Genomic DNA, 14,083 nt, shown 5'->3' with positions numbered 1-14,083 from the left:
CCCTGCCCGGAAGCTGCCTCGTGGCCACTGGAAGAAAGGACGACCCGCCCCCGTTCCCACGACCCCTCGCGGGCCAGTGCCTCGTCGCATTCCCCAAAAAAAAAATCAGAGACATGCGTTCTCGAGGTCGAGTCCACGCCCACTCGTCGCATCCAGGAGGTCTACATCATCTGACTTGTATCCTCCCTAAACACTAACTAGACTGAGCCGCGTCGGGCAAGACACACGTAGCACGCGCCGGTATTGCTGCAGCGTAGTTTTGTTATCTTGTCTTTTGGTTCCCTCACTTTGCACGGCACATTGAGATACCCAACTCGCGTGCTCGTCAAATCGCATCAGTTGTCTGCATGAAGTCCTCGCATCCCTGATTTATAAAAAAGAGACGTTGCTGGGTGACCGGGGGTGATCATCCCGCACAACACAACGAATACATACGACAAACCCTCCACATCTCTGCCATTCGCATTTGCCAATGCAATCCAGGCCTCCCTAATCCGCGAATTTCTGGCGAACGACGGCGCGACCGCGAACCGTGAACGCCCCCACATCGAATATCGAGTGAGAAACGAAGCAACCCCAAAAGTGTCGCCCCCGTTGAAGCCTTTGCCTCAGCAAGCAAACGAGAAAAAGCAAATAGCAAACCCCGCTCTAGATTTGCATGGCATTCAAGACTCGCTCGAGGACGATATCGACGCCGTTTACAGTAGCCTACATTCAATAAATGCATTGTCAGCTTCTTTTGTCCAGCCGCGTATCTCCCTGTCCTGGACACTCATCTTAACGACTTCCCTCCTCTGCGCCGGTCGTCTGTCACCGGCCCGCGACCCAAGACGGCAGCCTAGACGAGCTTCACCACCTTCTCTGCTCCTTTGTCCGTCCAAATGGAGGGCGATGGGTCGCAGCCCACCCAAGGTATGCTCCTTCATCACATCCCCGGTTCTGCCGTACTACGAGTACCGGCGCAACAGACTAGGAACTGACCTCGGCCCTTTTGCTGCTCAGCTACCCAGAATGTCCTTGATCCGCGCCGCGTAGGCAAGCAAAACTCTGGCTTCTCTGACGACGACATCTCTGATATCATATGCCTTCTCTACCCCCACTCAGAGTTCGCCCGTCGCGAAGTACATCGGATAGCCCGCGAACACTCGCAACATGTCGTCGGCAGGGAAGAGGCGGATGCCGTGGAACCGGACTACGAACAGGAGGACAGAGCCGACCAGTTTCAGCTGACGCCGCCCAACATTGAGCACGCCATCATACTCCGCCTGTCTGCAAAGACCAAGGCTCCGCTACATGGCTTCTTGTTCGGCAGGAACGTTTCACGCTGCGATATCTGCTTTGCCAATGACCCCATGAAGCGCCTCAGCAATATCCACTTTCGCATCTACGTCAATGAATACGGTGTGGTCATGCTGGAGGATCAGTCAACCAACGGAACCTTTGTCGAAGGGACGCTGTTGCGTGCGAAGCCCAAGAACGCAAATGAAAAGTGCGGCACGAAGAGGGTTCTTAGCCACGGCTCCAAGATCAAAGTGTTGATGCACAACGAGCAGCATGACTTGGAATTCCTGGTTCGGATACCGAAGCGGGTTGGCGAGTACGAAATGGCGTACAGCACAAAGCTACAGCACTACTTCGCCACACTGGCAGGTTTGCGTGCGAATCATAATGAGACGGTGGTACCGGGTCCCGGTGGCCATGTAAGCTGCGCCCCCTTTTGCGTCGTCAAGCGCCAGGAACTAATTAAATCAGGTCGACTTGTTCGCTGCCCCTAGGAGACCACCGACTGCCACCACGCGGAGAATAGCATTGCCGTCTGGAACCACACAGGATAACGTCGATCGATTCCCGAGGGACTGGGACGGTTCCGGCAAGTACAATCGGGTTGGCCAGATTGGCAAGGGGGCCTTCGCGGTCGTTTACAAGGTCACGTCTAAGTTTGACGGAGTCCCATACGCCGCCAAAGAGCTCGAGAAAAGGCGGTTCATCAAGAACGGCGTCTTGGACCAAAAGGTGGAAAATGAGATGAAAATCATGCAGAGGGTTCAACATGTAAGCTGTGCCAGTTGGTCCCTTTCCCGAGTTTACAACCACTGACCCGAGAAAGCCAAACATCGTCCGGTATATTGAGCATTTCGATTGGGACAATCGACTCTTCATCATAATCATGGAGTTTGTCGGCGGCGGCGACCTTGGCAAACTTATCAGCAGTCGTGGACCCTTGCAAGAGGTGTCAGTCAAGCAAATGGCAGCTCAACTGCTGAGTGCCTTGGCTCATCTGCACGAGAACAACATTACACATCGGGATGTCAAGCCCGACAATATTCTCATCTCGTCACTCAACCCCTTCGATGTCAAGTTGACAGACTTTGGTCTCTCCAAGATGGTTGATAACGAGCAAACGTTCCTTCGAACATTTTGCGGCACTTTACTGTACTGCGCGCCGGAAGTTTACTCGGAGTACGCCGAGTACGACGATAATGGCCATCGGAACCCCCGTAATAGAGCGAAGCGGGCAGCGGTTGGCCAGAGATACGACCACGCTGTCGATGTCTGGTCACTCGGTGGCGTGCTCTTCTATGCCCTCACCGGCAACCCGCCATATCCCGTCAAGAACGGTGTCAGTTATTCAGAGTTGCTCCACACAATCATGACAAGGCCCCTTGACACACTTCCGCTGGTGCGGCAGGATATCTCGCAGCAGGGCATTGAGTTTCTCTGCTATATGCTGGAGAAACGCCCAGAATGCCGCGCGACAGTCAGGGAACTTCAGGAGCACCCTTGGCTTGGTGTCCACAGAGTAAAGCCTTCGCAAAATGGTGACCAGTCATTCGACGAAATCACTGATGAAGATGAAGAGTTGCAGGTCAACGCATCTCAGCTGAGCCTGGAAGAGGGACAATCGCGTTGTCTAGCCGACACGGAGCTGCCTTTCGAAGAAAGTGTGGATGATATCGCCAGGGACTTTATCGAGGAGGATTCGGAGCAGGAACATGGGACGTTTGGTCCTATTGGGCAAGGCGCTGGCCCCAGACTTTTCGGAGAGGTCAACAGATCTGCTATAGGCAATAGGGGCGCAGTAGCGGCGGAGCGGCTCAATCTCCCAGTGGCCGATTCGGGCGTCCTAGGCAACGAGAGCTTAGGGTCTGAAATACGGGACAGTTACGAGTCGGAAGATGCCTCGACGATCATTGGCAAGAAGTCGGAAAGCAGCGGGGGTGCTCGGCTTTCTGTCTCTGCGGTCGAAGGCCAATCCAAGGATCAGCTGTACAGCCTGGTCGAAAACGTAGCCTCTCAGAGTCTGGGCGCAACTGATCTTGGCAGCGATATCCAGATGGAATCCGCGGCTGCTTCTCATACCAATGGGACGTTCTATAATGCTAGCAAACGGAAACCGTCGTCAGTTGACACAAGTGACGAGTACGAACCGCGACCGCGAGCGAATCCCATCTTCAAACGCCTCAAGTCGGAGGGCAACCTCGATGCCCTCGCAGAAGAGGAAATGGAGGAGTACAGATTGCTTGCCTCTGTGCCGCAGATCAAGAGGCTGGAATCCGGACGTCAGATCGATGGACCTTTCAACAAGATGCACTTCTGGGGAAAGGATATGAGTACATGGCACCTCCGTTATCCTGAGATGACTCAGTTGCAGTACGAAATGTTCAAGAAGGCTGCACAAAGCCGGGGAGAGGAGTTTGGCCCAGGCAAGTCGCCATTGTGGGAAATGGCTTTCAAATACTTCCCACCAAACAACGGCGTGCCCGCTATGCACACCCAGAGTCAGCCCACCGTCGATGAGACAAACCGGGCCCTGCTAAAGCGGGATGACAGGAAAGTCCTGGAGGGCACGGAATGGGACATTCCTGCCACTGCCCCCCAGCCTGAAGAAGATTCGCTTCCCGACACTTTGCCGCCAGAAATGCAGCCCCAGATCATCGTCCCCGTTTCCGACGACGGGCCGAAACGAGCTGTTGCTGTGCTAGAGTCGGCCCCCGATTCATTGGTTTCCGGGATTTCCGTCCCTGTGACGATTTCGCTGATGTCGTGGGGCCGAGGACCTTCCAATACAGTCATATACGAGCCCAAAACAGAGGTCAAGATACCCAAATATGCCCTCAAGATGTTGCTGTGGAAAGACGGCTACGACCCTTCCAAGGACCCTACTAAGCATCCATGGGACAAATACCCCAATGGCGAGGGATTTGCTTTTTACCTGTCAACAAAAGCGACAAACGGGATCTTCCTCAATGGCTACGAGCTTCTTTCATACGACTGCAAGAATCCCAGTAGCCCATCGAAGAACTGGGTCCAGGTCTACGATGGCGATGAGATTGTCGTATGGGGTACCGCTGCCGACACAACAAGCCAGACAAAGGTGATTTTCCGCTGCTTTTACGGTGATTCCTCAAAGCAACGCCGCCCAGACGCCCCTCTCAAGCTAGTATCCTCATCGGTGGCACGCAAGATGGACGAGATATGCAACAAGTACGAGAGAAAGCTAAAGACGGCAGCTGAGCAAAGACGGAGGTACAACGAAGTCGACAAGGAGTTGTTCGAGCGTAAGCAGAACATCGAGAGGGAGCGCGAACGCAGCCGTGTCTTTGAGGAGAAGCGACTCGAGGCGCTTAGGTTCGTGGCGCTGAGGACAGTGTCTAGAAGGGGCTCACCGACTAGCGCGTCCGCGACTACTATTCTTCGAGGCCAGACGCCGGGTCTAAATGCCCCTTCACCTTTGCAAGAGACCCGATCTAGTAGCCCTTAGAACTGAGAGGCTGGCCACAACGCTTATCTCAGGGGTTCCTGGAGAGCGTCGTGATGGGAGGGGACATCACGGACGAAATGAAAGAGCCTCAAGACCTCGCCCCCCCTAAAAAATTTCCTCAACATTGCGACGATGAGGAAGTTGATATTTATAAAATATATCGGGTTTGGCGCTTTTGTTGTTAAAGGGAGGAACGCGGGCTGTGGAGCGAACAAAATAGCGTTGGATTCGACAGACTTTAGAAAGCACATGTTCAAGCAGGGCAGCTTTTGCCCCCCCAAATGGATCTGGTTATTGTGCAAGACAGCGCCGTTGTTGATGGGACATGGTAGAATAGATGACTCCAAAAAAAACACAAGACTCATGAATCAACATGTAAATCATTGTTATCAAGCCACCCTTGGGGGCACGGGTCGATGAATCCACTTTGTCCACACGTGGTATCATCTCGTGATTTCCAACTTGGACGCGGCCGATCCTCCCCAGCTCCCCCCCTGACAGTATACCTCACAGGACACAAGAGGCAGTATGCCCAGATAGATCATCATCTCAAGTTCCAATCGTACGAAAGGCACCATGGACCGTGGCATTCTCATTTTCATTCCGGGTCGCGCTACTTTCGATATACAGGTCGCAGTTCGGTTATCATTCTCTTCCAAATATATTATGTGATGAGACAGGGTCGGCCGCTCTCCGAGTATGTTTCGGAGAGTGTGAGCCTGCCGAAATTGAATCCACAGCCGTAGAAGAATCCTTCCCATTCCCTAAAAGCCCCTCCGAAGGCAGTATGTGCCTAGTATCCCTCGGTCTCGATGAAAGCCTAGGCCCGGCATCGCCCAAGACCCCGACGCATCCCGGCCCATAGAGAGAGCGTCCGTCCCCTAAAGTTGAGAATTCTCTTCAGGGCAATGGTCGTCCTGAATCCCAGTGTCTGGGTCCTGCAGTTGTTTCCTCGGAAGGACATTCCAGGGCGATACGAAAAACACGAGAAAATTCCGCGGGCGATGGTGAAAGTAAAAAAGCCGTGACTTCATAGTTCATTGCGGAAAGGCCGTTAGAAAGTCTTAGCGGCGGTGATAATAAAAACCGAAATGGGAAACGGGTCCAGCTAGGTAGAGAGCCTGGTTGAATGGCGAGGAGGGAAGAAAGTGTGGTGACGAACAAGCATATTGTGTAATCAAAGGAAAAGGGTAAAGTAGCCAGCAAGACGTTAAAATGCGAAAAAAAAGAAGAGTCATACAAGAAAAAAGACGAAGTAATCCGTAGCAAAGTTCTGCAAAATTGCTTGCGGGCAGAGTTGTATAGCTTGACAAAATTCGTTCCCGCCATAGAGTCGCATTGTGATGCCATCGTTTAGCTAAGTTGCCGAGTGACAAAGAAAATCGACCCTGATTTCCATGCGGAAGGATTCAGACATGTGGTAGAAACTGGCAAGAGCTGCCCTCTGCGAAGAGTTGCTGCGAATCATGTCGAGCCCGTCTTGCGCCAAGGGACGTAGTTATCGTAGCCTGGGATGAGCAGGTTGTGGACGTCGCTGTCGGACATGTCGTCCGGAATCTCCATGGCACATCCAGTAGAAGGAAGTCTGGGTTCGTGAAGAATGCTCTTGCTCGCGCTCGAGAAATCAAAGTTAGTATCAGCGTCGTAGGGAATATCGTTGGGAAAGTCGTGCTCAATATCTGGTCTTTGATCGGCCGAACAACCAGAGAATCTGCGAGGGAAGCGAGGTCGGGACTCTAGGAAGTCCTTGTGTATGCTGAAAGGCTCTGTGTCGTGGCAAGTCCACTGTCTGTCTGAAGGATGTGAGTGGCGGGGCTGAGAGAAACGCTGACGGGCAGAGTCGGAATCCGAGCTGCCTTGATGAAAGCCTCGATCGTCCGGGATGGCTTCTTGATCTTTCGAAGGAAATGATGCGTTGAGTCCACCGTCATGATCAATGTCATAGTCTCTAGAGAAGCTGTTGGTGAAACCAGGGTACTTGCAATTCCGGGTTGGGCTAGAGGCAAGATTGGAATATGGATCTTCGAGACACCAAGGCAGATCAACATGGCTGGCACATGGGCCGTCATGTCGTGAGGACCAGTTACACTGACAGTCTGTACCAGAGCAACAGTGTTCGCCAAAGGAGCTGAGAGGAGGATATGATCCCTCGGGAGCGACCGGGTTGGTGGGACAGGACTGGTTCTCCTTGCCTTGATTGCAAGGGAAATTGTTATCACTGTATGGCTGATATTGTCGGTTGCTGAGATTCGGCCGCGTCTCATCGAAGTCAGACGGCCCAACGTCAAGACCAGAGTTGCACACCCTACTATATCCCTGTGAAGGGCACAAGGTGTTTAGATGCTGCTGATTGTCGCCTGGTCTGTTTGAGGAGAAGCTGTATCCGCAGCCTGAAGCCGCAAAGGCATCACATCCAGCACTGGGAGCACTCCAGGAGTTAAAGCTTTCCTCATCGACACTGTAGCGTGGCAAGTGCAATTGTCCAGCACTGTTACCGTCAGGGTCTTTTAAGGGGTCCTTAAGCGGAACCGCCTTCTGTCCTTCTCGGAGTTCTTCGTGGTAATTTTCGTGTCGAAATTGAGCATATGGTCCATCTCCTTCAGAATGTTCTCTTTGCCAGTACGTCGGAGACGTGCGGACCTCAACACGCTCGTTGAAGGTCGCTCTCTTGGAAGGCAATTTTGAGTCCGAACTTAGCAAGGACGAGCCGGCTTCGAGAATACTGTCCCTTCCTGCCATAGACGCTTCGGGCGTGGATGGTGCATCGGGAAACCGCTTGGCATGCGGACAGCTGACTGGAGACGGCTTGTAAGTTCCAGAAGTCATGTCGCAGTTCGCACTCTGATTGCACGACTTTTTAAGGTCATCGTCGACGGCAGACGTTCCGTGTTTGATGCATGTTGCCGGAGAAGCCTCATCGTTGTCTTCATGTCTGTTGACTGTCGACCACTCAGTCCCGCATTGGTCTTCTTCTGAGGGAGTCGCATGGCTTATCCTGCCAGAACGGCGCTTGCGAAGCCGCTCTATCACAGATTCGGATGGAGAATTCTCTGCTGAAGTATCCCCGGGGGGTTCATTGTTGTTGGCGGCATCAATGTTCAACACTGTTATTGATCGATGGTGTGAGACTAAAAAGTGAGTTCCCTGACCAATGTTCCACCTGTCATCTCCATCTTCGTTGATTTGCTGTCGATCAAGTTCAGAATCGCTTTCGTCAGAAGACTAGATCATGTCAGTTACAGGTGAATCCCGAATTCATTGGGACAAGGGAGAGGAAGTACGCTGCCGAGGAGAGTCTCTGTTGGAATCAACGCCTTTCTGGAGACTTTTTTCATGCAATAGGCGCAGAAGTTCTTGACGGGCCTCTGATCTTGGTTGATGGGATGCTCCTTGTTGAATTGAGAAGACCGTGCAAATCCACAGCCGAAACAAAAGTTGGCGTAAGTCTTCATAGTCTTGCCACGGCTATTGACGAGGTGTTTTGCGTGGCATCGCCTACAAAAGTTGCGCCAGGCCGGATCTCCAGACTTGAACTTGCGCACCCGGTGGTGCTCGTCGGATCGACGGATGCCACAGCCACAGCAGTAGTAGCCGTCGGCATTATCATCAAGATGAACAGATATATCGGTGGCCATGCTTTCACTTTTACCATTTTGCTTGTCGCCTATGGTGCCCCTCATATGCTTGAACGACTGCTGCTTTCCATGGCGTGATCGATCAGTACAGGCTCCAGTGTTGTAGATGACTCCGGTATCCATGTCAGAGACTCTTCGAATAGCCTCAGAATGGGCGTGGGGTGCTTTCTCCATGTCAATAACCGACTGAGGCTCTGCATTAAGTTGACAAAGACTCCGGGCATCAGTCGTTGAAGAGTCCGGAGAAGCATAAGATTCGCTCATTTTTGAGCCCGAGCAGCTAGTGTGGGAAAGATGGTGGGTTGCAGCTGATTGAGCAACCAATTTTTTCACATCCGCCTGGGAATAATAAGCCTTCAGACGACCGGAAGCACGACTCGATTTGATCCGTCTGCGGCGAGGCTCTTCGACTAGTCCGCTCTGGCGTTCGTACCCATCGCCAGCTTGCTGTTTCTGGCGGGAAAGGTCATTCCACACAGATGCTAGATTATTATCAGTATGATCGAATTCTTCGAGCAATAGCGGGGGTGTTCTTACAGTGACGTTGGCAAGACTCTGTTCCTCCACCTTTCGATGCCCAAGCTCTTTCCTTCGGTGCCATGCTTCCAAAGCTCATGTGGCTCCAGGAAAGCCCACGATACCCCGGAGAAGTAAGCGTTGTGCAAACTGTAAAGAGAGTGAGAGGTTCCGCAAATTTGGGATGGGTTGGTAAGTAGCAAAAGTTCTCAAGGGTGAAGCAGGAGCAAGAAAACAGCGCTAGAGGCACTCCTTCCCTAACACCACAACTTCAAAGCCCGACCACAGAGAGAGCATCATTCCAAGTCACGTGGTCCCTGAAATACGGAGGAGACATGTATATGTTTATGCTGTTTTATTCTGCTACTTTCTAAGGCCCTTTCATAAGGCATCCTTCACTGTGTCCATGGCAGATGACGTTGCAACAGTACGACATAAAGTCAACTTGTAGAGGGATTATGTATGAATACCCAGGCTTTTCAAATACACAAGAGTTGATTCAATAGTATTTGCAAGAGCTGATTAAAACTATGTACAGGCCTACGATATGTTCTGGCACGCATAGCTTACTTAACCCAGGGGCCAGATGAGACCATCAAAGTCCTGAATGCAACTCACCAAACATTGTCCGAAGCTCTTCGGGCATGCTTCTCTCACTCATGTGATAAATGCAGGGTAGACAATGAGCTTCGTCGCATTTGATAGTGGTGGAACTTCAACAGTGTACGGTAAAGATGTCATGATTTAATAGTGTACATTTGCCGAAGCGTGCCTTTTTTTTCTGTCTACATGTAGAATCTAGAGCCACCTATCCCTATCCCAATACAAAGAAATGAGATGCGATCACGAGGATGTGTTTCCCGGTCGCTCGAACGATTTATTGACTTAATCAACTCTGAGGACTCTGGGGCCGCGCTTTTTTGTTGGCTTCTTCTTCTTCTGGCCTCTTTCGAAGGCAGCAGCGGCCGTGTGATCACGGCCAATATTGTCAAGGTCCTTGACCTTGTAAATACGGATGATCCAGTTCTCACTGGTGAATGCCTCCTCGACGGTGTTCAGGGTAGGGCCAACGTCGGGGAGGCGGACGCCACGAACACGGTCCTGAGCCTGACCAGCGGGGAAGAGCGAGTTGTAGTTGTAGTATGACATCTTGTACCTGAGCAGTTGTCAGCATCCGTTCATCCTGAGTTCTTCAGTCACTTACATCAAGCTGTTCTTCATAGTCTCGGTCGCCTGGTCATCGACTCTGTACTCTCCACGGGGAGTGAAGAACTTGCGCTCCTGAACCTCCTCAGGCCAGATGCCCTCAGCGATACGGACCATCCACAAGAATTTGTTGATGTCGTCTCCAGAGTAGCCCAGCAGGCCACCAAACACCACCAAGACGTAGTCGACCTCATGCTGGCGCATGATAGGGTAGCTGACCTCCTCGCGAGAGCTCATCGCCTTACCGACAGTTGCGATGTGGGTGTTATTCCAAGTGTTGTTGTCGACAAGGGTCGGGCGGTCAGCCATGCCACCAATCTGGTAGCCGTAATCCCACCAAGACATGATCTTGGCGTCTTCCTTCGTGTTCTGGCGCAGCCACTGGTAGGCCTCACGATAGTCGTCGATGATGTGTTGGCTGCCGTCGGGCAATCTGCTCGCAAGGACGACAGAGGGGGAAGAGTAGGCATTGGAGGTGACCCAGGTGCAATGAAGCACGAAGAGAAGCAAGAAGATAGACATGCCACCGACAACAACTGCCTTAGAAAGGAAAGTGTATATGCCAATGACAGGCTTGTTGGTCGACTTAAGTCCACCCTTTCCAGCCTTCTTGGAGGTTCCCTCAATAGCATCCTCAGGCTTGTAGTCTTCGGGATTAGGTGACTTGAAAACCATGTAAGTGTCGAGGATCTGCGAGGCCGCAATGGCTGCCGCAACGCACACGACGGGGGTCAAAGTGAGCATCAAGCGCACCATGACACCTGCGAAGTATGTGCCGAAAAGGGCGTAGACGACAATGAAGACATGCTCGTCCTTAAGGTTCTGGAAGCAAAGGTACACTCCAGCAGGGAACAGCCAGACCAGCATGTTGAGGTCGAAGAAGAAAGCAGGCCAAGCAGTGGGCTGGTGCTCGGAAACGGAAGCGATGATGGGGATATGAATCTTGGCGTATCCGGTATCCCAGAGAGAATAGAAGCGACCACCCCAGGGAGCAATGTAACCAAAAGAGGTCAGGGCTACCAGGCCAGCGAGCGCAATGCCAAAAGTCGCAGCCAGGAATGTGTAGACGAAGGTCTGGAACTGGCGACTAGGGATGGCGCCTCTGACATAGTCAATGAAGGCGACGAGCTGCAGAAAGCCGAAGACGCCTGTTTTTCAGATTAGTCGGCGACACTTACATGGGTTTTTTTTTTTAAACTTACCCAGGGCAGGCATGTGCTCGCTGGTCTTGACGGGCAAGAAGCCAACAAACGGGATCTGCATGCTGGCCAAGGTTCCAAGAGCGTACCAGGTGGTGTAGCTGACGTAGAGACGGGCGCTGTATCTACCCATAAGGATCAAGGTCAAGGCATGCAAGGGCAGCATGTTAGTGATGAAAGCGTAACCACCCCACGAGGCAACCATGTAGCCGTAAAACAGGGCGCAAAGAGCTCCCCAGAGCATAGAGCCCAGCTTCAGTGCCTTGATCCACAGGAAGAACGTGAAGACAAGAAGGAAAATGGCGATAGCCTCGTTGTCATAGCTGCCAGCAACCGACCGAGAGATGTAACCAGGCGCGATACCCATAAAGATAGCTGCAAGCAAGCCGGCCGAAGGCGAGGTGGTCATCTCATTGGTGAGGAGGTAAGCGGCGTAGGCGGTAAGGCCGGAGAAGGCGGGCGCGAGAAGGACGCAGATGTTGCGGATATCAACGGGGACGGTAAGAGCGCGGAGCGCGTGGTAAATGGCGCCGCTGGTTACCATCAGACCAGGGTAGAGGGTTCCTCCAGTAACCCGACCGAGAGGATGCCAGGTGCGATCATCAAACCAATCCCAGAACTTGTAGAATCCATTGGCGACAAGATATTTCGTAGCTCTGAAGTTGAACCAGGGGTCGACTGGAGCACAATTAGTACCGGAAGCGAGAAGGTGCCCTGAGCGAGGAAAAACGAACATTCGTGAATGATACTCTCGAAGCCTAAGTCGTTGTATTTAGCATATATCCAGAACGGTTAAGAAAAGAAGCCCTCGGTCATCAATTGGCGGTGGTGAGGGAGGGGAGTCGACTATGAGCAAAGTGTCGAGGGGCACTTACGAATGACGGAGAAAAGACGACTGGCAACAGCAGCAGCAGCGATCAGTGACAAGATGGTGACTCTTAAAACAGTTCTAGTATTCTCGTTGCTGCCTCCGGAGAGGGGACCCAGAGGTTTGGCCGTCATTTTGGCCGCGATTGATGTGAAGAGGCAGTGGCCGTGATTGTGAAGGTTGCGAAATGGAGCTGGCGACGACAACCTACTGTCTCACCAGGTCGATATCTGAGAAGGACAGCTTGGAGCTTATGCACCTGAATCCGTGGGGCAGGGGGGCAGGTGCACGGTCCAGCGGAGTCGACTCGCTCAGTGGTGCGGCCCAGTCAGTGGCCCAGTTGCCCACTGACAAGCGCCCCAGTCGTGGCTTCCACAGTACCCAAATGTAGAATTGTATGTAGTTACGTCACGTGCTTCGGACAAAGAATGGCCCGGGTTGATAGAATCCGGGGTGGCCGGCCTGGCGTTGGGGATGTCGAGGTGTGGGCTCTGAGATGTCAAACTGAATCATCTGATGACGCGGAGTAGAGTATAGGACATATTCTCCATTCATACTCACAATCGAACGAATATTGGATCATATGGGAGCTCTTATTCAATTCCTGAGATGAGGTTTGCCTGATGTCTACTATGCTTTAGATAGCTATTTTCAGTTTGTCCATAGGTATCGCTGATGGGGATTAATTGGTTCGCTCGTTCTCCCGAGACAAGGCGTTTCCAGATTATTTGCCAGGAAGCTACTGCAAAGAACCTGATTAATCATAGCACCATGAGACTGGTGGTGCAGATAGGCGAACAGAAGCCCCATTAAGCATCGCAAGTCAGTGTGAACACTTGCCGACCTGTGTCTGCCTCCTGGCAGTCTGCCGGCGATTGGCAGGGACTCAAGCCCTGCACAAGAGGAAAAGTGATGAGTATCATCCAATGGCTCGTCCCTTGGAATTGTCATCTAGTTGAGCGTATTGTACACATGTACACCGGTAAACAGACGTAAGGAAATGTTTATGCAGTGACATCAGGCGTAGCGCCTTCCATGCACCTACTGCTGCCGAAAGACCGGATTATTAGTCCCTTGCAAGGACTCGTCGTGGTCTCTTTGTGCAGGCGTATTCCCGATGCTGACCCTGTCTATCCGTTGTGCAAGTCGTCCCCCATACCAAGCGATCATCCATCTTACGGGTTCTGCTTCACCAGGTTGTTGAAGTAGGCCTCAAGATCAAACTTGGGGTCCATCGGGTCGACGTTAACTGTGTCTTGTATCAGCTCTATGGGCCTTAACGCAGCAACTATCGATGACGACAAGTCTGTCTTGCGCTCTGCAAATACTCCTTGGGGGGAGAGGGGAGAAAGAAACACACCTCCAGCATCAGCAGCCGCCGACTTGAGTGGCTGGTTCTTTTTCGCAAACTCAGCCTTCGCCTGTTCGATCAACTTCTCCTTGCGCTCATACTCCTTCTGGGCGGCAGCAGCCTTCTGGCTTGCTGTGATCGATCGCTGATGTGTGAAACCGTAGAACACGCCCAGACCGAGGGCCGTGTATCGCAACACCTAAAGAATCCATCAATCAGCCGAGCTGCTCCTATTCTCGTGACGAGCGTATCATGTCCGGGCTCGATTCGGTTGGCGATGGGCGCTCGTCGACTCAGGGAGGATAGTGCGGCTGGTCGCTCCGCAGGATGCGGACGAAGGACAAGACGTACATTAACTCCTGAGGAGGATGACATTTGGGGCAATTGCCTGGATTGCGCGACCGCTTTCGGGAGGGAAGGAGCGATGGGAGGGAGCGATGGGAAGGACAGTGCGCGGGTTGACAATGGCTGCCAATTGACCCTTTCGGAGCTCTGTCGAGGGAATTACGTTAGGGGACGCAAGGTGTGAAGTTTTGAAAATATGCG

The 14,083-nt window shown here is 52.4% G+C and overlaps 5 protein-coding genes across 5 annotated transcripts; 1 reads left to right on the top strand and 4 right to left on the bottom strand.

Moving 5' to 3' along the window:
* Positions 1–881: 881 nt before the first annotated feature.
* LY79DRAFT_587057 (uncharacterized protein) lies at positions 882–4,762 on the top strand (the record flags this gene model as incomplete). Its single annotated transcript, XM_060560722.1, has 4 exons — positions 882–912; positions 1,003–1,700; positions 1,753–2,052; positions 2,108–4,762. 4 exons carry the CDS (start codon positions 882–884, stop codon positions 4,760–4,762), a joined length of 3,684 nt encoding a protein of 1,227 aa, XP_060418632.1.
* Positions 4,763–5,533: 771 nt separating this feature from the next.
* On the bottom strand, positions 5,534–6,182 carry LY79DRAFT_539386 (uncharacterized protein). The gene has a single exon (XM_060556820.1). The coding sequence runs from the start codon at positions 6,110–6,112 to the stop codon at positions 5,663–5,665; it is 450 nt and encodes a 149-aa protein (XP_060418631.1). The 5' UTR covers positions 6,113–6,182; the 3' UTR covers positions 5,534–5,662.
* Positions 6,183–6,226: 44 nt separating this feature from the next.
* On the bottom strand, positions 6,227–8,661 carry LY79DRAFT_656188 (uncharacterized protein; the record flags this gene model as incomplete). Its single annotated transcript, XM_060562684.1, has 2 exons — positions 6,227–7,984; positions 8,044–8,661. The coding sequence occupies 2 exons, from the start codon at positions 8,659–8,661 to the stop codon at positions 6,227–6,229; spliced, it is 2,376 nt and encodes a 791-aa protein (XP_060418630.1).
* Positions 8,662–9,635: 974 nt separating this feature from the next.
* On the bottom strand, positions 9,636–12,511 carry LY79DRAFT_539383 (oligosaccharyl transferase STT3 subunit). The gene is made up of 5 exons (XM_060556819.1): positions 12,194–12,511; positions 12,053–12,076; positions 11,322–11,996; positions 10,118–11,267; positions 9,636–10,069 (listed from the first exon to the last, which is right to left on the bottom strand). The coding sequence occupies exons 1-5, from the start codon at positions 12,318–12,320 to the stop codon at positions 9,799–9,801; spliced, it is 2,247 nt and encodes a 748-aa protein (XP_060418629.1). The 5' UTR covers positions 12,321–12,511; the 3' UTR covers positions 9,636–9,798.
* Positions 12,512–13,361: 850 nt separating this feature from the next.
* Positions 13,362–13,912, bottom strand: LY79DRAFT_666236 (ATP synthase subunit E; the record flags this gene model as incomplete). Its single annotated transcript, XM_060563187.1, has 3 exons — positions 13,362–13,435; positions 13,547–13,736; positions 13,889–13,912. The coding sequence occupies 3 exons, from the start codon at positions 13,910–13,912 to the stop codon at positions 13,362–13,364; spliced, it is 288 nt and encodes a 95-aa protein (XP_060418628.1).
* Between the last annotated feature and the right edge of the window lie 171 nt (positions 13,913–14,083).

The sequence above is a fragment of the Colletotrichum navitas genome, assembly GCF_030913465.1.
Source record: "Colletotrichum navitas strain CBS 125086 chromosome Unknown LY79scaffold_6, whole genome shotgun sequence".
Lineage (NCBI taxonomy): Eukaryota > Fungi > Ascomycota > Sordariomycetes > Glomerellales > Glomerellaceae > Colletotrichum > Colletotrichum navitas.
Note: the sequence above shows the minus strand (reverse complement) of the source record. Positions and strands in the feature narration are given on the sequence as shown.